This window comes from Pongo pygmaeus, chromosome 2, assembly GCF_028885625.2.
Source record: "Pongo pygmaeus isolate AG05252 chromosome 2, NHGRI_mPonPyg2-v2.0_pri, whole genome shotgun sequence".
NCBI lineage: Eukaryota > Metazoa > Chordata > Mammalia > Primates > Hominidae > Pongo > Pongo pygmaeus.
The window spans coordinates 108,837,341-108,864,619 of record NC_085930.1 but is presented as its reverse complement, the minus strand read 5'-3'; the positions used below and the strand labels follow the sequence as shown (position 1 = coordinate 108,864,619).

General features: G+C 42.5%; 1 protein-coding gene across 3 annotated transcripts in view; it reads left to right on the top strand.

Moving 5' to 3' along the window:
* The window catches only part of KIF15 (kinesin family member 15), a 92,422-nt gene that overhangs the window by 30,514 nt on the left and 34,629 nt on the right, over window positions 1-27,279 (top strand). For 2 of the 3 annotated variants that reach the window (XM_054483523.1, XM_063661977.1), the window contains exons 8-20: window positions 4,531-4,740; window positions 7,872-7,997; window positions 8,155-8,277; window positions 10,957-11,080; window positions 12,082-12,158; window positions 12,392-12,601; window positions 13,441-13,618; window positions 15,662-15,803; window positions 16,473-16,614; window positions 21,524-21,721; window positions 22,856-22,963; window positions 23,754-23,859; window positions 25,585-25,750. In XM_054483523.1, the coding sequence (XP_054339498.1) occupies window positions 4,531-4,740; window positions 7,872-7,997; window positions 8,155-8,277; window positions 10,957-11,080; window positions 12,082-12,158; window positions 12,392-12,601; window positions 13,441-13,618; window positions 15,662-15,803; window positions 16,473-16,614; window positions 21,524-21,721; window positions 22,856-22,963; window positions 23,754-23,859; window positions 25,585-25,750 (1,910 nt within the window). The remainder of the gene's footprint in view (window positions 1-4,530; window positions 4,741-7,871; window positions 7,998-8,154; window positions 8,278-10,956; window positions 11,081-12,081; window positions 12,159-12,391; window positions 12,602-13,440; window positions 13,619-15,661; window positions 15,804-16,472; window positions 16,615-21,523; window positions 21,722-22,855; window positions 22,964-23,753; window positions 23,860-25,584; window positions 25,751-27,279) is intronic. The other variant, XM_063661978.1, reaches the window with a different exon arrangement.

The following is a 27,279-nucleotide window of genomic DNA, read 5'->3' as shown; positions in this document are numbered from 1 at the left end:
CCAGCCTGGCCAACATGGTGAAACCCCGTCTCTACTAAAAATACAAAGAAATTAGTCAGGCATGGTGATGCATGCCTGTACTCCCAGCTACTCTGGAGGCTGAGGTGGGAGGATCGTTTGAGCCTGGAAGGCAGAGATTTCAGTGAGACACGAACATGTCACTACACTCCAGCCTGGGTAACAAAGTGAGACTCTGTCTTAAAAAAAAGAAAAAAGATACAAATAATTTCAGTTTTTTTTTTTTTTTTTTTTTTTTAAATTTATGAAGTATTTATTGATCGTTCTTGGGTGTTTCTCGGAGAGGGGGATATGGGAGGGTCATAGGATAATAGTGGAGAGAAGGTCAGGAGATAAACACATGAACAAAGGTCTCTGGTTTTCCTAGGCAGAGGTCCCTGCGGCCTTCTGCAGTGTTTGTGCCCCTGGGTACTTGAGATTAGGGAGTGGTGATGACTCTTAAAGGGCATGCTGCCTTCAAGCATCTGTTTAACAAAGCACATCTTGCACCGCCCTTAATCCATTTAACCCTAAGTTGACACAGCATATGTTTCAGAGAGCATGGGGCTGGGGGAAAGGCCATAGATCAACAGCACCCCAAGGCAGAAGAATTTCTCCTAGTCAGAACAAAATGGAGTCTCCTATGCCCACCCCATTCTACACAGACACAGCAACAATCTGATCTCTCCTTCCTTTCCCCACACTTCCTCCCCTTCTCTTCAACAAAACCGCCATCGTCCTCATGGCCCGCTCCCGATGGTCGCTGTCTCTTTGGAGCTGTTGGGTACACCTCCCAGACAGGGCAGCCAGGCAGAGGCGCTCCTCACGTCCCAGACAGGGCGGCCGGGCAGAGGCGCTCCTCGCTTCCCAGACGGGGCCGCCCGGGCAGAGGCGCTCCTCTCCTCCCAGACGGGGCGGCCGGGCAGAGGCTCTCCTCACATCCCAGACGATGGGCAGCCGGGTAGAGGCGCTCCTCACATCCCAGACGGGGCGGCCGGGCAGAGGCGCTCCTCACTTCCCAGACGGGGCCGCCCGGGCAGAGGCGCTCCTCGCTTCCCAGAAGGGGCCGCCCGGGCAGAGGCGCTCCTCGCTTCCCAGACGGGGCTGCCCGGGCAGAGGTGCTCCTCACTTCCCAGACGGGGCCGCCCGGGCAGAGGCGCTCCTCACTTCCTCCCAGACCGGGTGGCAGCCGGGCAGAGGTGCTCCTCACCTCCCAGACGGGGCGGCCGGGCAGAGGCGCTCCTCACCTCCCAGAGGGGGCGGCCGAGCAGAGGCGCTCCTCACTTCCCAGACGGTGTGGCGGCTGGGCAGAGGCGCTCCTCCCTTCCCAGATGGGGCAGCCAGGCAGAGGCGCTCCCCACTTCCTCCCAGACGGGGTGGCGGCCAGGCAGAGGCGCTCCTCACTTCCCAGAGGGGGCGGCCGGGCAGAGGTGCTCCTCACTTCCTCCCAGACGGGGTGGCAGCCGGGCAGAGGCACTCCTCACCTCCCAGACGGGGCAGCCGGGCAGAGGTGTTCCTCATCTCCCAGACGGGGCGGCCGGGCAGAGGTGCTCCTCATCTCCCAGACGGGGCGGCCGGGCAGAGGTGCTCCTCATCTCCCAGACGGGGCAGCCGGGCAGAGGTGCTCCACACTTCCTCCCAGACGGGGTGACGGCCGGGCAGAGGCACTCCTCACCTCCCAGACGGGGCGGCCGGGCAGAGGCGCTCCTCACCTCCCAGACGGAGTGGTCAGGCAGAGGCGCTCCTCACTTCCCATATGGGGTGGCGGCCGGGCAGAGGCGCTCCTCACTTCCCAGATGGGGCAGCCGGGCAGAGGCGCTCCTCACTTCCCAGACGGGGCGGCCGGGCAGAGGTGCTCCTCACTTCCTCCCAGACGGGGTGGCGGCCGGGCAGAGGTGCTCCTCACCTCCCAGACGGGGCGGCCAGGCAGAGGCGCTCCTCCCTTCCCAGACGGAGTGGCCAGGCAGAGGCGCTCCTCACCTCCCAGAGTGGGCGGCCGGGCAGAGGCGCTCCTCACTTCCCAGAGTGGGCGGCCGGGCAGAGGCGCTCCTCACTTCCCAGAGTGGGCGGCCGGGCAGAGGCGCTCCTCACTTCCTCCCAGACGGGGTGGCGGCCAGGCAGAGGCGCTCCTCACCTCCCAGACGGGGCGGCCGGGCAGAGGCACTCCTCACCTCCCAGAGTGGGCGGCCGGGCAGAGGCGCTCCTCACTTCCCATGGGGGTGGCAGCCGGGCAGAGGCGCTCCTCACTTCCCAGATGGGGCAGCTGGGCAGAGATGCTCCTCACTTCCTCCCAGATGGGGTGGCGGCCAGGCAGAGGCGCTCCTCACCTCCCTGACGGGGCGGCCGGGCAGAGGCACTCCTCACCTCCCAGAGTGGGCGGCCGGGCAGAGGCGCTCCTCACTTCCCAGAGTGGGCGGCCGGGCAGAGGCGCTCATCACTTCCCATAGGGGGTGGCAGCCGGGCAGAGGCGCTCCTCACTTCCCAGATGGGGCAGCTGGGCAGAGGTGCTCCTCACTTCCTCCCAGACGGGGTGGTGGCCAGGCAGAGGCGCTCCTCACCTCCCAGGCGGGGCGGCCGGGCAGAGGCGCTCCTCACCTCCCAGGCGGGGCGGCCGGGCAGAGGCGCTCCTCACCTCCCAGAAGGGGTGGCTGGGCAGAGGCGCTCCTCACTTCCCACATGGGGTGGCAGCCGGGCAGAGGCGCTCCTCACTTCCCAGACGGGGTGGCGGCCAGGCAGAGGCGCTCCTCACTTCCCAGATGGGGCAACCGGGCAGAGGCGCTCCTCACTTCCTCCCAGACGGGGTGGAGGCCAGGCAGAGGCGCAGTTTTATACTGTTGCTGATTAATAGGGTTATAACAGCTACGATTTTTTTTTTTTTTTTTTATGAGACAGAGTCTCTGTCGCCCAGGCTGGAGCGGAATGGCCCGATCTTGGCTCACTGCAACCTCTGCCTCCTGGGTTCAAGCGATTCTCCTGCCTCAGCATCCCAAGTAGCTGGGACTACAGGTGCATGCCACCACACCCGGCTAATTTTTTGTATTTTTAGCAGAGACGGGGTTTCACTGTGTTAGCCAGACTGGTCTTGATCTCCTGACCTCGTGTGATCCACCCACTGGGCCTCCCAAAGTGCTGGAATTACAGGCGTGAGCCACCGTGTCCTGCCAACAGCTATGATTTATTGAGTGAAGGTGCCAAGCACTGTGCTAACTTCTTTTGTGTACATTATTTTACTTAATTTTCAACATGCCCTTTGAGATAAAGATACTAATTTCCCCATTTTACCCTATATATACTGTTACCCTCCTACCCAAAATGTGGTCCTCAGAACATCAGCATCACCTGAGAGCTTGTTAGAAACGCAAAATCTCAGGCCCCACCTCACACTGAATCTGAATCTGAATTTTAACAACATCCATAGATGATTCATATGCACCTAAAACTTATATGTTCTGTTCTATGGGATAGGTACCCATATTCCCATTTTACAAATATGAAGGCTGGGCCTTGAAAAGGTTCAGCCGGCCCCAGACCTCACCTAGTAAGTAGTGGAGCCACGGTTTGAACTCATATGCATCTGATTCCAGAGCCTGCATTCTGAACTTTCATGTATCCTGCTTGCCATAGGAAATAGAAGGGAAAAAATACTTTGTAGACCAAAAGCTGACAAAACTTTGGGCTTAAAGATAATTTACAGATTTTTCCTGTCCAGCATTCTCATTTTCTAGGTAAAGAAATGGATTCAGAGAGGTTTTGTGATTTACATTAGGTTAACACAAATAAAGGGTGGCAAAACCAGTTCTAGATCCTATGCACTCTGATTTCCTGTTTGTTCTGTTTCTGTAATGTGGAAAGGGAACACAAAGGAAAGGAAAATAACTTCAGCTTATTCCTTAATGGACCAGTAATCTTTCTCACCACCCTTTACAAATTTCCTACTGATTTTGGTGGCTGTTGTGTACCATTTGGAACTTGGGATAATATAATTTATCTTATAAAGCTAGATAACAATGGAAGGCAATAGATACTCCTCACCCCTGTTCTAAAGAGAAAATATGCTTTGTGTAAATATATTTCTTTTTCCCTATGAAAGTGGATAATTAGCTGTATGTTAGTATTTTTCATAATAAAATGAGTGATTTTCAAGTGCTTATTTTACATTTTAAGTGTACCTACTCTTGTTCCTTTTTTTTTCTCTTTTCCTTTTTTTTTTTAAGATAGGATCTTGCCCTGTTGCTCAGGCTGGAGTGCAGTGGCACAATCATAGCTCACTGCAGCCTTGAATTCCTGAGCTCAAGAGATCTTCCCACCTCAGCTTCCCGAGTAGCTAGGACTACAGGTTCCTGCCACTGTACATAGCAAATTATTATTATTTTTTTTTGTAGAGGTGAGGTCTCACTATGTTGGTCAGGCTGGTCTTGAATTCCTATCCATAAGTGATCCTCCAGACTTGGCCTCCCAAACTGCTAGGATTACAAGCATAAGCCACTGTAACTGGTCCTCTCATTCCTTTTAATATGTTTTCCTTTTGCATAGGTGTTGTCTGGAGGATGGAGGAACAGACGTGTGGCATCAACATCAATGAACAGAGAATCATCTAGGTCTCATGCCGTCTTTACAATTACAATAGAGTCAATGGAGAAAAGTAATGAGATTGTGAATATACGGACCTCCTTACTCAACCTGGTGGATTTAGCAGGATCTGAAAGGCAAAAAGATACCCATGCAGAAGGGATGAGATTGAAGGTAAGAATGAAATTATGGTCTTAAACTTGTGTGTGAGTTCTTACTAGCAGTCAGTACAGTCGTGATGCATAACAATGTCTCAGTCAATGAGGAACTGCATTTATGATGGGGGTCCCTTAAGAGTATAATAGCTATACCACATGGCTTAGGTATGTTGTAGGCTATACCATCTCAGTTTGCATAAGTATATTCTGTGATGCCCCCAAAACAATCAAATTTCCTAACAGCACATTCCTTAAAATGTACCGTTGTTAGCTGGGCGCAGTGGCTCATGCCTGTAATCCCAGCACTTTGGGAAGCTGAGGCAGGTAGATCACGAGGTCAGGAGATCGAGACCATCCTGGCCAACGTGGTGAAATTCCTGTCTCTACTAAAAAAATACAAAAGTCAGCTGGGCGTGGTGATGCGCGCCTGTAGTCCCAGCTACTTGGGAGACTGAGGCAGGAGAATCACTTGAACCTGGGAGGCCGAGGTTGCAGTGAGCTGAGATCGTGCCACTGCACGCCAGCCTGGGTGACAGAGAGAGACTCTGTCTCAAAAAAAAAAAAAAAAAATATATCCCTGTTGTTAACTGATATGTGACCATACCAAGCTAAGTGTTTTGAGGGTGGCAAAGAAATAAGAAATTGTTCCTATTGAAAAGGAACAGAGATTTCTTTTGTGGAACAGTGAACATAGATGGGATAGGGCAAGTCTGTCAGTAGCAAAAATGCTTTAATTCATACCAGAGGGGATAAGGGTACAAGAGACAACAGGGGTCAGAGGAAGAAGGGTGCAATGTGGACTGCTTATGGAACGTGTGGAAAAGAAGTAGTTCTTGACTTGTGAAGGATTTCGGTAGGGAGAGAGAAACAGGAAATGCATGCCTGGCAGGGGGGCATCTCAGGGGTTATTGTGGATGCAGAATGAGTGTAGCATTTGGCATTTCAGCATGGCTCAATGGATGGGTTGATTAGAGAGGCAAGCAGGCCCAGATTATCAAGGACCAGGAGTGCCAGGCCAAGTTCGTACTCAACTCTGCAAACATTGGGAAACACTTAACATTTCTGAGCAACTAAGTGATTCATGAAGAAAGCCTGTTTTATAGAAAATTAGTCATCTGACGCACTGCTGTTAAGATTTTAGAAGGGAGAGCCCACAGAAAAAGATGACCACTTATGCTGTTTAATATTTCAGGTGTGAAGGGTTAAGTATCTAGTCCTAGGCTAAGGTATCAACAGTGGGACCAGAGGTTCTATGTAATATATATTGTCAATATGTGTTTTATATATATATAGTAATATGAATTGTCAATAAAATATTTCTAGAGTCTATAGTTTAGAATATACATGGGCAAGGGGAGAGGAATTGGAAAGGATGAGGGAAGAGATCTACTTTTTTCTTTAAAAGTGAGGATTTGAGTCGCCTGACCTACATTTGAGGCAGTTTCAGGCAATCTAAAGCTCATATTTTTTTGTTTTGAGACAGTCTCACTCTGTCACCCAGCTGGAGTGCAGTGGCATGATCTCGGCTCACTGCAACCTCTGCCTCTCAGGTTCAAGCAGTTCTGCCTCAGCCTCCTAAGTAGCTGAGATTACCGGCGCCCACCACCACACCCAGCTAATTTTTTGTATTTTTAATAGAGATGGGGTTTCACCATGTTGGCCAGGCTGGTCTCGAACTCCTGACCTCAGGTGATCCACCCTCCTTGTCTTCCCAAAGTGTTGGGATTACAGGCGTTAGCCACCACGCCCAGCCTAAAGCTCATATTTCTATTGAGATAAGAGGCTTAATAAATATAGCATATGGGCTGAGCACGGTGGCTCATGCCTGTAATCCCAGCACTTGGGAGGCTGAGGTGGGAGGATCCCTTGAACCCAGGAGGTCGAGATTGCAATGAGCTGTGATTGTGCCACTGTGCTCCAACCTGGGTGACAGAGTGAGACTCTGTGTCAAGAAAAAGCATATGCTTATAATAGGACATATACCAAGTCTGTTCTAAAATGCTTTATATATATTAATTCATTTAACCTTCCCAACAACTCTGGGAAGTAGGTGCTATTCTTTCTATTTTACAGTTAAAGAAACCGAAGTCACACAGCTAATAAAGGTAGAGCTGAGATTCAAACCGAGCTGCTACAGTACTCTCAACCATGCCACTAACCACCTTTCTGATTTACTGAATGATAACAGCAGTGACTCTGAATTCAGTACATCTTGCATTATAATTTTGACTTTTTCTCTTTTTTGTATACTCCTTCCACTGCAGACCCAGTTTTTAAAATATGCTACCTACAGTAAAAATCTAATGTAACATATTTAGCTCATTTTTTCCCCCCACCAAGCTTCTGTTTTAAAGTAGTTTTTATTATCCTTTACAGAGTTAAACTGAATATTCTCCTCAAATAAGTTCATCAGTGGCTTTGGGGGCTGTATGGGTGAGTTATTAGGCATTATACCCTTAAATATTTTAGCATAAAAGGATTGAAAAAAGTACCTATTAATGCACTACTCTAGCTTTTTTTTCCCTATTTTTTTCTGGTCTTTATCTCTATAGCTCGATTTCAAACTATTACAGTCATGAAGTGACATTAATATTTTTTTCTTTGCATGATTTTTGTGTTTGTCTTTTTTTGTTGTTGTTTTTGAGAGAGGGTCTCACTCTGTCACCCAGGTTGCAGTGCGATGGCACAATCTCAGCTCACTGCAACCTCCACCTCCCAAGCTCAAGTGATCCTCCCACCTCAGCCTCCCAAGTAGCTGGGACTACAGGCGTGTGCCACCATGCCCAGCAGTTTTTTGTATTTCTTTGTAGAGATGGGGTTTCGCCATGTTGCCCAGGCTGGTATCCAACTCCTGAGCTCAAGCAACCTGCCCACCTCGGCCTCCCAAAGTGCTGGGATGACTAGTGTGAACCACAGTGCCAGCCTGTGTTTGTCTTCTAATACTAAAATTACAGTGTACATCAAATAGGAAAAGGTTAGGGATAGTTCAGCACTTCTTTTTTGTTTGTTGAATAGTTGTTCTTTATTAACATTGTCCCTGACTTGCCTTTTCATCCAAAATTTTCCTCTGCTAGATATGTTTTCATTCAAAATACCAAAGAGTAACCAATGTACCTACATTTTTGTTCTTTTCCGTCAACACCTTAGGAAGCAGGTAACATAAATCGATCATTGAGCTGCCTGGGCCAAGTGATTACTGCACTTGTCGATGTGGGTAATGGAAAACAGAGACATGTTTGCTACAGAGACTCCAAACTTACCTTCTTACTACGGGTAAAGTAGATCCTTGGGTTCCTGGGCACCTTTTGGTTATGCTGAAGTTGATAGTGGAACAATCTCTCAGCCTTGGTGGCAAGAGTATACATTTTCTTTGCTTAAAAAGATCTTGTGATTTCTGACCAAAAATGTGTTCATTCCTATCATTAAATAGGATTCCCTTGGAGGTAATGCCAAAACAGCCATAATTGCAAATGTTCATCCTGGATCTAGGTGTTTTGGGGAAACCCTATCAACACTTAACTTTGCTCAAAGAGCCAAGCTGATTAAAAACAAGGTAAAATACTGGCGTATACTTCATTAAATAAATGAGAAAAATACTAAAGCTTGCAGTATGCCATTTTTGTGATTGCCCTAATATTAACATTAACTTTTATTTATTTCTCATTGTATGCAAAATTTCTATTTTATCTTTCCTACCCTTCTATATCACACATGTAATTAGAGACCTAGGTTAGATCTTATGATTGTTATTGCTTGACTAGTTTTTTCTCTTTTTTTTGAGACATAGTCTTGCTGTGTCACCCAGGCTGGAGTGCAGTGGTGCAAACACAGCTCACTCTAGCCTCAACTTCCTGGGCTCAAGAGATCCTCCTGCCTCAGCCTCCTGCGTAGCTGGAACTACAGGCATGCAACACCATGCCAGGCTAATTTTTTTATTTTTTTAATTTTTATTTTATTTATTTTTTATTATTTTTTTTTTTTTGAGACAGAGTCTTGCTCTGTCTCCCAGGCTAGAGTGCAGTGGCGTGATCTCGACTCAGCTGGGACTACAGGCGCCCATCACCACGCCTGGCTAATTTTTTGTATTTTTTAGTAGAGACGGGATTTCACTGTGTTAGCCAGGATGGTCTCAATCTCCTGACCTCGTGATCCGTCTGCCTTGGCCTTAATTTTTTTATTTTTTTGTACAGGCAAGGTCTCACTTTTTTGCCCAGGCTAGTCTCAAACTCCTGGGTTCAAGCAATCCTCCTGCCTCATCCTTTCGAAGTGCTGGGATTACAGGTGTGAACCACTGTACCCAGCTGACAAATTTTTTCTTAAGGGAAAGCAAATTAAGTATGTGGGTCTTTCCTCCTGCCAACAGCCAATCAGTTCTGCAGCAGACATCAGCTGGGTGTCGTCTGATTCAGTTCCATTCTGACAGTTTATGTCTGGAGATAGGGTGAGATCTCACAGGTTCAGGGCTCAGTCCTACAAGACTGCTCCCAACTTCTGATGCCAATTGCAAGCCCCAGCTTGTCCTATCGTGCTTTCAGACCAACTGGCTGTAAATCAGGAGGTCCATGTTGCCCCTTTCCCTGGGTGAATCAGAAGATTATAGATGTAGTCATTTATTTTATTTCCTTGGACTATGGAGTACTAGTAAGATGAGGAGGAAAAATCATTAGAGCTTCCTGACCCTAAGTCTCTTAAGATTTACTAGAAGTCTTTGGAGATTATACTGCAGCAATAATTAGAATTATGAAGTCACTGATGGGACAGTGATGTCAGAAGTACAGTAGTACCTTGTAATGAGGCTGGCCATAAGAATCAGAAGCAACCGGAAATGGCTGCTTAACACACAAAAGAACCAAACCAAGAGCCTTCTACTAGTCACTCTCAATGGTAAGCCCTTTGCAGCCTATCAGTGGAAAGTGCCAGAATATCTGGGACTTGTTTAAGGATGTGCTATTTAAATTTTTCTGTGAGTAAATTGGGCTTACAGCAAGAATACAGAAGACCTTGGGGCTGTCACAGGGTGTTTTTTCCTTGCTGGAGTATTGGGTATTTCACAACTGAGTCATCTGACCTGGTTGGTACTCAGCTGTTGGCACTTGTTATCACCCTTTAGGCTTTGTGGACCTTTTTAAAGATTTATTTTTTTAATTAATCGACTTTTTTTTTTTTGAGATAGAGTCTCACTCTGTCAACAGGCTGGAGTGCAGTGGCGCGATCTTGGCTCACTGCAACCTCCGCCTCCTGGGTTCAAGTAATTCTCCTGCCTCAGCCTCCCGAGTAGCTGGGACTACAGGCGCGTGCCACCACGCCCAGCTAATTTTTTGCATTTTTAGTACAGACAGCGTTTCACCATGTTAGCCAGGATGATCTCGATTTCCTGACCTCGTGATCCGCCCACCTTGGCCTCCCAAAGTGCTGGGATTACAGGCGTGAGCCACCATGCCCGGCCAACTTTATTTTTGTAGCAGTTTTAGGTTCACTGCAAAATTGAACAGAAAGTACAAAGAGATCTCATATATTCCCTGTCACCACACATGCCACACATGTGTGACCTCCCCCACTCTTGACATCCTGCCGCACAGTGGCACATTTTGTTTGTGAGTCCTTTAGCCTTTTAGAAGTTGTCCTAAATAAGACATTTCTTTAAGAAAATGAAGATAATCATTTACTGTGGTAAAAAATTAAAAAAAAAAAAAAAAGGAAGTGTCAAACCAACCCCTCCTTCCAAGAGGGCTGTTAAAAAATAAAGGTTGGATTCCTCTGGAGAAGGTTGCTTCTGCCGAGCTCAAGCCAGCCCTGCAAGTCATCATGCACTTAGAGGCTAGGCTCCTTCCCCATAGGGAGCTAGGAAAGAAGGGAAATGATACTCATTGAGGTGTTGGCTCTTCTCCATTGGGAGGGTGGGGGAAGGCTGTCGTTCTCAGGGAAAGAAGTATTAGGTGAACACACCCGGATGCTAAGGGTGACCCAGCCTAACAGCTCAGGGCTAGTCAGCTGGGGGGCAGAAAGCCTGGCTGGGGCTGTCTCTCTCTCTGGCTCCAGGTCTGAAGGCACAAGAAAAGGAAGCTTCCTCCCCACTTGAGCACACTGTGATTCCTGTGTCCTTTAGACTATGAGGTGGTCGTGAAGTTTTGTTTGATGTTCATCACTACAAATCATACCAAACAAATGTAAACACAGGACTGTACTACTCAAAAAGCATTATTTTAATGCTTTTTAAAAAATTCCTGAACAGGCAGTAGTAAATGAAGACACCCAAGGAAATGTGAGCCAGCTCCAAGCTGAAGTGAAGAGACTCAAAGAACAACTGGCGGAGCTTGCTTCAGGACAGACACCACCAGAAAGCTTCCTGACCAGAGGTAGGATGAGCACGCTGTCGTTTATCTTGGGGAAGACTGTATACAAATAATAGTTTAAGACCCTTGGTGATAGACACAACATAATAAGGCAACCCAAATTTTTCTACAGGTATCTCTTTCTGCTTATTTCTCCTATATAGGAACATAGTGGTTTGTTTGTAATCAGATACAGATACCATAGGCAGTGAGAAGGGGGAATTAAAATAATTTTGAATAATCTATAATAAGTGCTAAAAAGAGATTAATTTCATTTAAATCTACTTCTATGTAGCATATGTAATCTATATATGTTTACTATAGGATAAAAGAGACTTATTTTTCTTCAAAGAATAGCTAGTAGAGAATTAATTAACTGGAAATCCATAAAGGCAAGAGGGTGAATTATTAACAGATCTTAAGAGGTGCACAGCACCCTGGGACTCCTCTAATTTTTAAAAAAATCTACTTCTACTTCTGTTACACCATGTGTAATCTATTGTGCATATTAAGTAAATAAAGAGAAACTTATTCTTTGAAGAACAACTAATATGTAGAATGGTTAATTTGAAATCCATAATCTAGTGATGACAGTCTCATTTTTTTTTTTTTTTTGAGACGGAGTCTCTCTTTGTCACCCAGGCTAGAGTGCAGCAGTGTGATCTCAGCTCACTGCAACCTCCACCTCCTGGGTTCAAGTGATTCTCCTGCCTCAGCCTCCTGAGTAGCTGTGACTACAGACCCACGCCACCACGCCCAGCTAATTTTTTTGTATTTTTAGTAGAGATGGTGGGGGGGGGTCTCACCATGTTGGCCAGGCTGGTCTGGAACTCCTGACCTCAAGTGATCCGTCTGCCTCAGCCTCCTAAAGTGCTGGGATTATAGGCATGAGCCACCGTGCCCGGCCACAGTCTCATTCTTTTAGATTAGTTGAGAGCAGTCAATTAAAGGCTATCTGTTCTCTTGGTTTTGCAATGTGTTAAATATTTTTTTTCATCTTCCCTTTCTTATTGGATCAATTACAGACAAAAAGAAGACTAACTATATGGAGTATTTCCAGGAAGCAATGTTATTCTTTAAGAAATCTGAACAGGAAAAGAAGGTAGGAAATGGAATTAGTAATAAAGGAGATTCAAGATAGTTTTTTGCTGTGTGGTTTTTATTGCCTTACTGAGTGAAATAAATAATACCAAGTCAATAAAGTAATGGAAGGCTATAAAAATCAAATTTTGCCTTTAAGATTAAATGTGAAATTAGTATTTGTTGCTGGACTTATGAAAATTTAGGGAAGTCGAATTATTTTTCATGTTTAACCAAATTATTAATTTATTTAAGTCTCTGATAGAAAAAGTTACCCAATTAGAAGACCTCACCCTCAAAAAGGAAAAATTTATTCAATCTAATAAAATGATTGTGAAATTCCGAGAGGATCAAATAATACGCTTGGAAAAGCTCCACAAGGAATCCCGGGGAGGTTTTCTGCCTGAGGAGCAGGATCGTTTGCTCTCAGAATTAAGGGATGAGATTCAAACTCTGCGAGAACAAGTGAGTATAGGGCATCTATAATATTTCTAAAAATAAAAGAAGTTCAAAGCAAATCTAAATTTGTCAGCAAGTACTTGTTCTTTAATACAATGGAAATTGTTTTAAGTGAATTCTTCTGACAGTGTGATTGCATAATTCCTTTACCTGCCTTTTTAAAATAGTTAAAGGGAAGAGAAGGGGAAAAGGAAGAAGTTGTGGCGACATTGCTACATAGTATGCTACTCTAGCAGGCCATGCAGAATTTCACCCAGTGGGCAGTTGTGGTTATTTGAGTCAGTAGGCTCTTTAGAGTTGTGCCTTTTAAAGTTTTTGTTGTTTTTCCTTTTCCTTAGGGAGAATGGATAGGTCATACAGGTACATTGTGGGAAAACCCAAAATCTCTTATCAGCTTCTTGTTTGTCTCTCTGGAGTTTTTAATGAATATTTAAACTAATATGGGTGGATATTTTTACTTTTGTTTCTCCTGTACACTTTTTTGCACTTTGCCTTTTTCAGTTAATCTTGGTTAACAAGATTAATTTGGTCCTTGTTCTTTTCAGTGTGTTGATTTAACTAGTCTCCTTTGCATGAAAAGCCTGCCACAGTGTACACCCTTGTGCTTACCTCCTTAGGTGGGTGAACATTTCAAGGGTCTAGACTCCAACTGAGAATAGCAGAGTTACAGGACATGCATATTTTCAAACTGATCACAAATGCCAAGTTGCTTTCCACGGTGGTTGCAGAAGGGTACCACCAGTAGTGCAGGTGCATACCTAGTTTTCTAATGGCTTTTTAGAGGAACTAATTCACTAAGGAAATGTTTATAAATATATAATGCATGTAATTCTTCTATGTCACAGATAGAGCACCACCCCAGAGTTGCAAAGTATGCTATGGAAAATCATTCCCTCAGGGAGGAGAATAGAAGACTGAGATTATTAGAGCCTGTGAAAAGAGCTCAAGAAATGGATGCCCAGACCATTGCAAAACTAGAAAAAGCTTTCTCTGAAATAAGTGGCATAGAGAAAAGTGACAAAAGTAAGAAATGATTGTTGTATATACATGCCATATGGGAAGGGGCTGTTTTAAAGAGCATTTTTAGTGCCTTGTGACTAGGGTCTTCATTTTAGCCTCCAGGCCTGCTATGCTAATGTCTTATACACATATTCTTTTATGTTATAGAAAGGTATTTACTAAACTTTTTTTTTGGTCAAAAATCACAGAGCATAAACTATGTAAGCTAATAGATATAACAAGAAAATACTCATTGTATTTGTTTTATTGATAAAAAGATTGATTCAGATACTACATTAAATTTTTACTAAATTTTCCTGTTTAAAGTATTTGAAATGAAAAGTGTTTAACTAATCAAACGTGAATAAAAATAGAGTTGAAATGTTTATCAATCTAATTAGGCCTGTGCAGTATAAGAGATGTAGAAAGGTCAGACTCATAGCACAGTGTTTGGGTCCTGATGTGTTTGGGTCCTGGTGTTGTGGTTACCAATGTATGCACTCTCTAGTTACATACTACTTTCATAAGTTTGCATACTATGTGAAAAGTGGTTTAGTTATTACTAAATCTGCCTTACAGTCTTGACAACTGTTGGTGTTCATACCCTGGGATTTGGTAACAAAGTCTGTGTTTGCCCCAGTCTTAGAGTTAATATTTTCATGGTCTTTTATCATAGACTTGGCCTTGGTTTCCTTTTAGGTTGAAATTGAGAAAGTTCTAATGTTTTTATTCTGCATTCATAAAGAAGACTGTCTCTTTGCTTTTTAAAATTTCATTTTTTAAGCCTTCTTCCATTCTGTTATGACTGAATAGAATAATCAGAGTCACAGTAACTGGGTTGGGGAGAGACTTAAGATACTAGATGCAAAATTACTATCAGGTTTTCTGTTGTTTTTTTTTTGAGATGGAGTCTCACTCTGTCACCCAGGCTGTAGTGCAGTGGTGTGATCTCGGCTCACTGCAACCTCCACCTCCTGGATTCAAGCGATTCTCCTGCCTCAGGCTCCCTCCTGGGATTACAGGCACACACCACCACACTGAGCCAATTTTTGTATTTTTGGTAGAGATGGGGTTTCACCATGTTGGCCAGGCTGGTCTTGAACTTCTGGCTTCAAATGATCCACCCACTTCGGCCTCCCAAAGTGCTGGGATTACAGATGTGAGCCCGCATGCCTGACTTAGGTTTTCTGTTTTATTTAAACTACTTTTCCCTACAGTGCCCTTTATTTTGTTGGCCATTTTGTTTTGGCCTCCATAATACCTTGACTTACTCCTTTCAGAAGATACTAATGTCTGGATCTCATCAGTTTCTAAACATTGATCATTCTCTAAGCAACTTTTACATGATCTTTTCCCACACCGAAAGTCAGTGGACTCTCTTCAACATATTCAGTGTTCTAGGCATTTCCTGAAAATTAATATTTTCTACCTGGTAGATGATACCAGGTTCTTACAACCTGCTGCCCTTGCTATTTGTTTCCTTTTCTAAATAATTCCTTGGCTGTTAACATTAGCTGCTAGCACTAATTCCTACAAGATTCACTGGCTGCTGTTTCTCTGTCTAGCATTAGGCGTGCCACACTTTCGTCATTGTTTGTTCTTTCTCCTAATGGGAAAGGTGTTGCCTTAACTACACTTCTCCATCCTGTGGCATCTGCTTCTTAAACATGACTTCTAATCCCCTTTGGCACACTGTGTCACATCCTGTGCCTTCTGCTGAGTTATAAGCTTTTGTATTTTAGGGCTCACTTTCCAACCCATTTCTCATTTTTCCTCCTTGTGGCCCAAAATTGATACCTGACAGAGAACTTAGAAAATGTGTCCTGTTATTTTTGTTTGTCAAACACTGAAGTTGTAAAGCTAGGCATGGTAGCATGCACCTGTAGTCCCAACTATTTCGAAGGCTAAAGCAGGGGGTTCACTTGAGACCAGAATTTGGGGCTTTAGTACACTATGATCATGCTTGTGAATAGCCACGGCACTCTAGCCTGGGCAACATAGTGTGGCCCTGTCTCAAAAAAAAAAAAAAAAAAAAAAAAAAGACTGAGATTGTTTTCTTATTAACAGATCAGCAAGGATTTTCTCCTAAAGCTCAGAAAGAGCCATGTTCGTTTGCAAACACTGAGAAGTTAAAAGCACAACTCCTGCAAATTCAGACAGAGCTGAATAATTCAAAGCAAGAATATGAAGAATTCAAAGAACTTACTAGGTAAAGTCTAAATACACATGCGTGCACACTTATTTTCTTTTAGTGTTCATTTGCTGTAGTGTTAATATTGATAATTCAATTGGGCATTTTACTTTAAATATTAAACTGTCATAGTGGCAACTACTTTGACATGAAGAAAAAGCATGCTTCTAGCTCTTTACTAATATATTCAATGAACTAGATAATACAGGTGTCTTAAGCAGTTTTTTCCTGTTGAGAGTCTATTGAACTTGCATAGTAAATTATTTAAATTTAAGTTTGATAATCAGAGTTGTTAAGATTTTTAGGAAGTATAGGTTTGTTAATATTCCTACTTGATTCTCATTATGTAAAAACAAAGATAAATCATATTCATAACTAAAATCAATCTTACCCTAAAATATAAACAAATGTTTGGTTCAAAAATGACATATCACATATGATATAATCATGGACTATTTGTTTGGGCTTTTGAATTTGAGCTCTACCATTTACTAGTTGAATCCCTTAAACAGTCTCTGAGCTGTAGTTTAGTGAACTGGAGAATGACGGGAATAATCTGAGAGAATAGATAATATCTCTGATTTAGAGATAACTATAAAGTTCTGTGAGAGCATAAACTGTAAAGTACTCTATAAATGTTTGACATTACTTATTACCTGAAATACTCCGTTTTACAATATCTATTAGGAAAAGGCAGCTAGAATTGGAATCAGAGCTACAGTCTTTGGAAAAAGCGAACCTTAATCTTGAAAACCTTTTGGAAGCAACAAAAGCCTGCAAGCGGCAAGAAGTTTCTCAGCTGAATAAAATTCATGCTGAAACACTTAAGGTAGGTCATCTGAACAATACTTCCACCTTAAATCAGTGCGATGTCATTTTATTAATAATGGAGAGAGTCTGCATGGTCTATCTCCAGACGCAGATGACATCCCATGCAGTTAATTAACACCGGTGTCACACTGGTCCTTGGGTTACTGTTAGCAACCCCACTGATGTATCCCCCCAGTGGTAGGGTGGGGTAGGAAAGAATTCAGCATTTGAAACCAAATTCGAATGTGCCGTTAACTTTAGTCAGGGTTTCCTAACTTCTGAGCCTTATCTTTCTTTTCTCTAAATTGGAAATAAAGGTAATTTACTTGCAGAGTTTTAGAGTACTTAAATGAGATAGATAAGCTGCCTGGTACCTTGTAGATATCAGTAAAATGGCAGCTGTTGCTACAATATAACATGTCCTCAAAGTTTTCAGTAGAATAGAAACCCTAATGGGCAAAGACTGCTAAGGGATCACAGGTGCCACAAAACGAGAGGGTTTTGTCCTAAATAACCACATCCCTCATAAAAGAAAAAAAAAATGTGTGAACAACTGAGAATGAGGAGAGAGAAAGGAAGTACACAAGGAAAACAAAAGGTTGAGGAGGTGATACTGATTTCAGCTTTTGTATCCAGTTTTCTGAAGGTTAAAAAATTTTTTCCTTAGCTGGGTATGGTGGTGCAGGCCTGTAGTCCCAGCTATTTGGGAGGCTGAGGCAAGAGGATTGCTTGAGCCCAGGAATTCAAATCCAGCTTGAATTCAAGTTTTTTTCTTTTTTTTTCTTTCTTTTTTTTTTTTTTTAAAGACAGAGTCTTGCTCTGTCGGCCAGGCTGGAGTGCAGTGGCGTGATCTCAGCTCACTGCAACCTCTGCCTCCCAGGTTCAAGCGATTATCCTGCCTCAGCCTCCGGAGTAGCTGGGATTACAGGCGCCTGCCACCATGCCCGGCTAATTTTTGTATTTTCAGTAGAGATGGGGTTTCGCCATGTTGGCCAGGCTGTTCTCGAACTCGTGACCTCGTGATCTGCCTGCCTCAGCCTCCCAAAGTGCTAGGATTACAGGCAAGAGCCACTGCGCCGGCCTCAAGTTCTTTTCAGTAAAAGAAAGAAATAGAGAAGACAGAAAACCTTTCCTTATATGTCTTAGAATATAAATAGATGTTTATTTATAATGATTATTTTTAGTAGTGGTGCTTTTTGTGTCACTTAATGGAAGACTACTTGTATTCATTTGAATAGGTAATTTATGTGACTGAAATTTTCTTTTCTTTTTTTTTTTGAGACGGAGTTTTACTCTTGTTGCCCAGGCTGGAGTGCAGTGGCACGATCTTGGCTCACTGCAACCTCTGCCTCCTGGGTTCAAGCGATTCTCCTGCCTCTTGCCACCCGAGTAGCTGGGATTCCAGGCGCCTGCCCCCACACCCAGCTGATTTTTGTATTTTTAGTAGAGACGAGGTTTCACCATGTTGGCCAGGCTAGTCTCGAACTCCTGACCTCAGGTGATCGGCCTGTCTCGGCCTCCCAAACTGCTGGAATTATAGGTGTGAGCCACCGCACCCAGCCTGTGACTGAAATTTTCAAAGGTATTTAGTAGCAAATCTCTTCGCTTCCGTTGTCTTTCCAGCCAACCAAGAACTGGAGGCAATCAGTGTCACCAAGTCAATCGATGTCACCAAGTATTTTCTCACTTTACACAAATGGTAGCATAACATAAACATCATTCTACAGCTTGAGGGTGTGTGTGTGTGTGTGTGTTTGTGTTTGTGTGTGTGTTTTAAAGCAATATTTTAGAGTTTGTCCCATGTCTGCAGGGGAAAAAATGTTCTCCCCTTTTTTGTTTCTGTTTTGGTTTTTTATTTGTTTTGGCAGCGGCTCAAGAATGTTATGTGGGTATATAATGATTTATTCAACCTGGAAAATGCTGGGTTTTTTCCTATACAGGTAGAAATATTTTTAAAAATTATTTTTAAATTTTGATTGATTTTATTTTTGGTTTTGTTTTTTAGAGACAGGGTCTTGCTCTGTCACTCAGGCTGGAGTGCAGTGGCATGATCATGGCTCACTGCAGCCTTGAACTCCTGGCTTCAAGCGATCCTCCTGGGAGCCTCAGCCTCCCAGAGCACTAGGATTACAGGTGTGAGCCACCGTGCCTGACCAGAATTTTTTTTTACTGTTGCTTTTTTAAAAAGGTGGTCTTTGAAGTTTTTGTAAGAAATTATTGAAAAATACTTGCAGAATACTGCCAAATGTTTTATAATTCTGTGTCTGTAGCCCCTTAGCACAATAGAATTATAGAGCTTGAAGCACCATGGCATTCTAGTCCTACTTCTTCCTTTTATGACTGAGCAAACAGGACTCAGAGGATTAGAAGGTTTGCCAGGAAGGGCATAGCAATTCAGAGCCTTTGTTGTTGTTTTAGTTGGACAACTACTATATGAATACATTCTCTTTGTTTAGAAGAAAAATACATATTTCAAGTTAAAGTTAAAATTCCTTTTCAGCATCACTTCCAATCTGGATCTAATCTAATCCTTTGTCCCCACAATCCTTGGAGGTAGTTTAGTCCTTTTTCTTAGCCTTTTTGTAACGTTAATATATACAGACTGAGAAAACACAGAGTTGTTTCCTAGATTGTTTATTGTTTTGCTTTTTTTTTAAAAAAAAATCATTCTTCATATGTTATTCCATAATATGCTTTTGTTAATTCAGGGATATGCCTTAGATCTTTCCACATTAACTGGTACCTAGAGCCTTATTTGGATATGAGGCTCAAGGAAGATGAGCCTCATATGGATTTGAGGCTCAAGGAATATGAGCCTCATACCAGTTAACGTGAGGCTCAAGGGATATGAGCCTCATACCAGCTAATGTGGAAAGATCCAAGGCATCTCCCTTGAGGGACAGAAGAATTATAGAGCTTGAATTATAGAGCTTGAAGCACCATGAGGGATATCCCCTTGAGGGATATGCCTTGGATCTTTCCATATTAACTGGTACCTACCTCATTTTAACCCTAGGTTTCTATGGCTTAAGTAGATGGTTTCCAGTGCATGCATTCTCTGGGGGTGGATTCCGTTAAAGGAGAAGTGGTCATTTTAGGATGTCTTAGCATTTGAGTGAGTCAAACTGAAGCTCCCTCCCAGTGCCCTGTTCCCGCAGCATAGATGCATAGATGCACTCCTTTCCCAGCACTGTCCGCAGGAACTGGCATTGTCAGGCTTGTTAATGTTTGACCATCTGATGGGTAAAAAATGAGATCTTGCTGTTAAGGTTTTAATTCTCATTTCTCTAATTTCAAATATCTTTTCATATGTTCATGTCCATTTGTATATCCTATTCCCTGAAAAGAAAGAGAAAAACTATTGTTTTTTTATATTTTTCTTCAGATTTTGTTTTTATGTAATAAGCATTTGTTTGTTAGGTATACTGCCAATATATTCCTCCATCATGTTGCTTGTCTTTCATCTTTGCATGTGATGCTTTTGTTATATAGAAGTTTTATATTTTTGATGTAGCCAGGTTTATTGACCTTTTATCTTTATGACTTTTTTGCCTTTAATTTTGCTTTACATTGAGGTGTTTGTGTATCCACTGTTATTCTTTTGAATGGTATGAGAAAGGGATTTAACTTAAAAATAAATAATACAGCTAGGCATAGTGGCTCACATCTGTAATCCTAACACTTGGGGAGGCAGAAGCGGGAGGATTGCTTGAGTCTAGGAGTTCAAGACCAGCCTGAGCAACATAGTAAGACCCTACCTCTCCAAAAAAAAAAAAAATTTAAATTAGCCAGGCATGGTGGCGTGCAGCTTTGGTCTGAACTACTCCTGATACCTAAAATTTCCACAGAAAAATTATTCTATTTCTGGGCTGGGCGTGGTGGCTCACGCCTGTAATTCTAGCACTTTGGGAGGCCAAAGTGGGCAGATCACTTGAGGCCAGGAGTTGGAGACCAGCCTGGCCAACATGGTGAAACCCCATCTCTACTAAAAATACAAAAATTAGCCAGGCGTGGTGGTGTGTGCCTGTAGTCCCAGCTACTTGGGAGGCTGAGGCAGGATAATTGCTTGAACCTGGGAGGCGGAGGTTGTGGTGAGACAAGATTACACCACTGCACTCCAGCCTGGGCAACAGAACAAGACTCTGTCTCAAAAAATAATAATAATTCTGTTTCTGGACTTTGTATTTCCTCCCAGTGTTCTATTTGAATGTACATAAGCTAATGTACTGTTTTAATATAATGTACTGTAATGTAATGCACTATTTTAATGACCATACTCCCATACCCCTATGTATTTTTATATCAGATGGGGAAGTCTTCCTAATTTGTTCTTTTTCTTTTTATTTTTTTGAGAGACAGGGTCTCAGTCTGTCACTCAGGCTGGAGTGCAAAGGTGTGATAATAGCTCACTGCAACCTAGAACACCTGGGCTCTGGGGATCCTCCTGCCTCAGCTTCCCAAGTAGCTGGGACTGCAGGCCCGGGACACCATGCCCAGCTAATTAAAATGATTTTTTTTTTTTGGTAGAGACAGGATCTCACTATGTTGCCTAGCCTGGTCTTGGACTCCTGGCCTCAAGTGATCCTCCCCTTCTCAGCCTCCCACAGTGTTGGGATTATAGCCATGAACCACCGTGCCTGGCTTGTTCTTTTTAATTGTCTTGTCTCTTCTTGTACATTTATTCTTTGTATGAAAATAGATATCAGCTCATTAAGTTTATTTTTAAAAATTGTATTAGAATTTTGCTTGGAACTGCATTGAATTGATAAATTTATTTCCACTTGAGCATTTTTGTACTGTGTCTCAAGGGCACTTTTTCCTTTCTTTTCATGAATAGTATTTCAATTTTATCCTCTCTATTCACAAAATTATTAAATATGCCCTTTTAAATATGTGCTAATGTTTTCCATAATCATTTTTTGCTGCAGATTATAACTACACCAACCAAGGCCTACCAACTTCGTTCCCGACCAGTACCAAAATTAAGCCCTGAAATGGGAAGCTTTGGCTCTCTATACACTGAGAATTCTAGCATATTAGATAATGATATATTAAATGAGCCAGTTCCACCTGAGATGAATGAACAAGCTTTTGAGGCCGTTTCTGAAGAGCTTAGAACAGTGCAGGTAATGTTTTGTTCTAGAAAAAATAAGTAACTGGACATCCATTTAAATACATTTGCTTTGTTATTTTAATTCCCTAAAGTTACAGTGTTCAAAAGTGCTTAGTATTAAAATCATATCTTTTTAAGTGTGGGTTTATAATCATTCCTAGATTGGAAATCAGCTCACTCTTGCTTTTTGTCTCTACATTACAATCTTTAGCAAGTCATTCTCCATGGCCTTTGGTTCCCTAGTGTATAAAATGACCAGTTGGCCGCTAGCTCCAAGTTCCAGAACTGGTTTATATAGCAAAGTGCTGTATCTGCTAAAGAAAGTTAAAAGAGGCCGGGCGTGGTGGCTCACGCTGTAATCCCAGCACTTTGGGAGGCCGAGGCAGGCATATCACGTGAGATCAAGAGTTTGAGACTAGCCTGACCAACATGGTGAAACCCTGTCTCTACTAAATAGGCAAAATTAGCCGGGTGTGGTGGTGCATGCTTGTAATCCCAGCTACTCGGGAGGCTGAGGCAGGAGAATTGCTTGAACCTGGGAGGCGGAGGTTGCAGTGAGCCGAGATCACGCCACTGCACTCCAGCCTGGGCAACAAGAGCGAAACTGTCTCAAAAAAAAGAAAGTTAAAAGAATCTTATTATAGATCAAATTTTAGACAGCTTTTAGTATATTTGAAATAATGTGAAATTTGATTATTCCAGAATTTTTATGGTTTGTTAATTTTTTTAATAAGGCTTTCTACTGTCCAGTAAAACTTGGAGTGGGCCAGACCACCCCAAACCCCAGTATTTTGTCCTTTCCAGGCCATGGAGGTAACCGCTTGCAGCCCTGAGGAAGCTTCTTAGAAGTCTCAAGATGGCTCTATCATTTAATCCAGGATTTTAATTTTAATCACTTCTTTCCTTTGTATTTCAAAGTGTCTACTTTAATGGACCACAAGTGTAAATCTGAAACATTAGCAATCATTTAGTATATAACTTTTTGATGTTGTTTTCTGGCTCCAAACAGGCCTTTGATACCTTTGTTCATATGAGGTTTTGAATTTATTTTGTTTTGTTTTGTTGTCTCTTTAATGCAGAAGAAATGGTGGAATGTTTGAGAATTCCATTAAAATAAATTTTGATGACTGAAGTTTTTGTGTTGCAGGAACAAATGAGTGCTCTTCAAGCCAAATTGGATGAAGAAGAGCATAAAAACCTAAAGCTTCAGCAGCATGTTGACAAACTGGAACATCATTCTACCCAAATGCAGGAGGTGAGACCAAGAGCACAGCCTCAGAAAATGTATGAAGTACCGTCAAATGTTTCCTTGAGGAAGCATCCTCAAGGATCCTCAAACATCCTTGAGTATGCATGAAACATACTCAGAGAGTATCACAGAAAGAAAATGTTGTCACATGGCCTTAATGAAGGCTTATTTGAGCTGTATTCTCTACCTTGTTACTTAGCACGCTGCTCTGATAATGAGACAGGCATGCATAGTCTGCACCTGGCTGACTTAGTCAATAATGCAAATAGATCCCTTGCTATGTGTTTAGAAGAAACCAAGATGGACTGTCCATGGCTTCGTAGTTGTTAATCATCTTTACTGTAGTTCATGGGGACAGCCAATTTTCTTCTGGTCAGAGACGTTAAAACTAGACTTTAAAAACAGGAACAGGTTAATGAGGCTAGGCACGGTGGCTAACACCTGTAATCCCAGCACTTTGGGAGGCCAAGGCTGGTGGATCATCTGAGGTCAAGAGATCAAGACCAGCCTGGCCAACGTAGTGAAACCCTGTCTCTACTAAAAATGCAAAAATTAGCTGGGCGTGGTGGCATGGGTCTGTAGTCACAGCTACTCAGGAGGCTGAGGCAGGAGAATCACTTGAACCCAGGAGGCAGAGGTTGAAGTGAGCCGAGGTCGCGTCACTGCACTCCAGCCTGGGTGACAGAGCAAGACTCTGTCTCAAAAAAAAAAAAAAAAAAGAAACAGGTTAATGATTTGGAGTGCATCTTAGCATGCCAGTATTCCTTTTCCAATAAATTTATCTTTTTTCCCAAAGCTTTTCTCATCAGAAAGAATTGATTGGACCAAACAGCAGGAAGAGCTTCTCTCACAGTTGAATGTCCTTGAAAAGCAACTTCAAGAGACTCAAACTAAAAATGACTGTAAGTTATTCTATCAGGAGCTTTGTGGCTTGAAGGAATACTGTAACTCAATATCTTTTTACTTTTATTAATAAATGCTCTTCCTGTGTTTTTGGATGGTTGCTTTGTTGTTGTTATTTGTTGTTTGATAACCAGACTGCAGTTTGCATGCAGTAGTAAGTAACAGTAATATATCATAAAAGGTAAATTTCTCTATCGTTGCCCACAAACAAATGATACAAATGTTTGCTTAAAGTTTTTTGTTTGTTTGTTTGTTTTTGACAGACTCTCGCTTTGTCACCCGGGCAGGAGTCCAGTGGCATGATCTTGACTCACTGCAACCTCCACCTCCCGAGTTCAAGTGATTCCCCACCTCAGCCTCCTGAGTAGTAGCTGGGATTACAGGAGTGCATTACCATGCCTGGCTAATTTTTTTTTCTTTGGTTGTTTTTTTTTTTTTTTTTTTTTTTGAGGTGGAGTCTTGCTCTGTCACCCAGGCTGGAGCGCAGTGGCGGGATCTCGGCGGCTCACTGCAACCTCCGGCTCCTGGGTTCAAACAGTTCTCCTGTCTCCTCCCAAGTAGCTGGGATTATAGGCATGCACCACCAAGCCCGGCTGATTTTAGTAGAGACGCGGTTTTGCCATGTTGGCGAGGCTGGTCACGAACTCCTGACCTCAGGTGATCCACCCACCTTGGCCTCCCAAAGTGCTTGGGATTACAGGCGTGAGCCACCGCGCCCAGTCTGCTTAAAGTTTTAAATAAGCTGCTTTGAAAATGAAATGTCTTGAATTCATGAATGTTTTAATATTAACAAAGCGTAGGTTATATATTTGTACATGTTTGTAGATTTGGGAATATCATTTGATTCCCAATTTTTTCACTTTATTTTTCCCTTCATTAAAGTATTTGCAGTGGTTTGTAATAAAGCTAAAACAAAAAGAGATAAAAAGAGATAGCCATTCTATTTTCTTTGAACTAAAAAGTTAACTAATACTATTTGCAGTTGTAGTTGTCTTAGAAGACCTGAAGTAGTTAACCCATGTTGGAAAGTTTAGGCAAATTTCCAAGGGATTTTCAATAACTAAGATGAGCTCACTTAAAATATGTTACATCTTTTAATTTTTTTTCTTATATTAAGAGTTTTGTTTGTTTGTTTGTTTTGAGACAGAGTCTCACTTTGTCACCCGGGCTGGAGTGCAGTGGGTGCAATCTCGGCTCACTGTAACCTCCACCTCCCAGGCTCAAGTGATCCTCCCACCTCAGCCTCCTGAGTAGCTGGGACCACAGGTGCTCACCACCACACCCAGCTAATTTTTTGTATTTTTGGTAGAGACAGGGTTTTCCCATGTTGCTCAGTCTGGTCTCGAACTCCTGACCTCAAGCATTTCGCCTGCCTCAGCCTCACAAAGTGCTGGGATTATAGGCATGAGCCACTGTGCCTGCCCTTATATTAGGAGTTTTGAAGCACATTTTACAGGAGAAATCTAGCAAAGTCAAGTGACCTGTAAGTCAGGGACAGATGTTAACTCTTTCCATTTCAGTAGAAATTTACCAAAAACCATGTGCAAGGGAGAGGAAGAAAACAGAAATCTCAGTGCTGCTAGGTACCCGCCACTTAATTCTTCAACATTTTTCCTTAAAATAGTCTCTTCGACTTGATTTTGCTAATTGTGGGAATAGTACCTATCAGATTTATTTGTCTGCTTTAAGAAACCTATTGAGGATGTGTTTTCTTTGTTTTTTAGTTTTGAAAAGTGAGGTACATGACTTGCGAGTAGTCCTTCATTCTGCTGACAAGGAGCTTTCTTCAGTGAAATTGGAATATAGTTCATTCAAAACGAGTCAGGAGAAAGAATTCAACAAACTTTCCGAAAGACAGATGCATGTACAGCTTCAATTAGATAATCTCAGGTAGAGTTTTCTTTTATGGTTTCAAGTTGCCTGATTGGCTGTAACCTACGACTGTTTGAAGTTGGAAGTGTTATAAACCCAACTCAAAGCAGTTAAACAAATAAAAAAGATAATTTATTGGCTCCAATATTGGAAGCCCCAGAGGTGATTTTGGTTTCAGGAACAAACTAGTCTGAGTCTCAAACAATATTGTCAGTGTTCTATCTCTCTCAGCTCTGCTCTGTTCTATGTGTTGCTCTTATTCCCTCCTATTATTGAGGTCCTTCTTCTATGTGACAAGAAACAGATTGCCTCACACAGCTCCATATTTTGGTTCGCAGCATAAAAACCCCTGTAAAGAAATTCTCTCTCCCAATAGCCATGTATTATCCCAGAGAAAATCTGAATTGGTTTTGCTTGAGTCATCTGCTCACCTTTGGACCAGTCACTTTACCAGGTTTGAGATGGCACTGGCCCGACATAGAGTAATGTGCCTGCTCTGGAGGGAAAGGTGTGCTCTTACTAGAAGAAAGGACAGTCAGTGTAAGGTAAATCAAAACAATAGTCTTCACTGCTGTGCACACTAACTCTACGAAGGCTGGCTGATTAGTCAAGTGCTGATATCTTGAAACAAATGTAATCTCACATGTAAATAGTTTATTCTTTGTTATTTACTGTTTCTTTTTTTCTTCTTGCTAATTTCAACCTTTTGTATAACATAACACTTTTTGATAATGTCTCCTGTGTCTCTAGCCATAATTTAATAATGGACATGAATGTTATAGTGTGAATGTGATGTGAATGTAACTGTTTGCTCTGGAAAAGCTACTAATAGGCAGCCTTGAGTTTAATTTTTGCAGATGTTACAAAGATTAAAATCTGTAGCTGTTGAGTGTTTTTTGGATATACAACCAGAAATTGAAAGAGAGGAAGAAAACTTGAGATCTGCAGGCCAGAGCCACCTATACATACATTTTTCTTTTTTTTTTTTAATTAAAAGATTCATTTCTATTTGTAAAATGAAAAAATGCATAATTATTACTAATGAAATACTGACAATAGTTTCATAAAAGAGAAAGTGATGACATTTGTAACCTTTCCTTGCCATATCTCTATCTCACTGAATGTTGAATAGCTTGAGTTTTAGGCAAAATCCCATATTTATCTGTTGCTGCTTCTTCCTCCTTTTTAAAATTTTTTTTTATTTTACTTTAAGTTCTAGGGTACATGTGCACAACGTGCAGGTTTGTTACATAGATATACATGTGCCATGTTGCTTTGCTGCACCCATTAACTCATCATTTACATTAGGTATTTCTCCTAATGCTATCCCTCCCCCAGCCCCCCACCCCTTGACAGGCCCCGGTGTGTGATGTTCCCTGCCCTGTGTCCAGGTGTTCTCATTGTTCGGTTCCCACCTATGAGTGAGAACATGAGGTGTTTGGTGTTCTGTCCTTGTGATAGTTTGCTCAGAATGATGGTTTCCAGCTTCATCCATGTCCCTGCAAAGGACATGAACTCATCCTTTTTTATGGCTGCATAGTATTCCA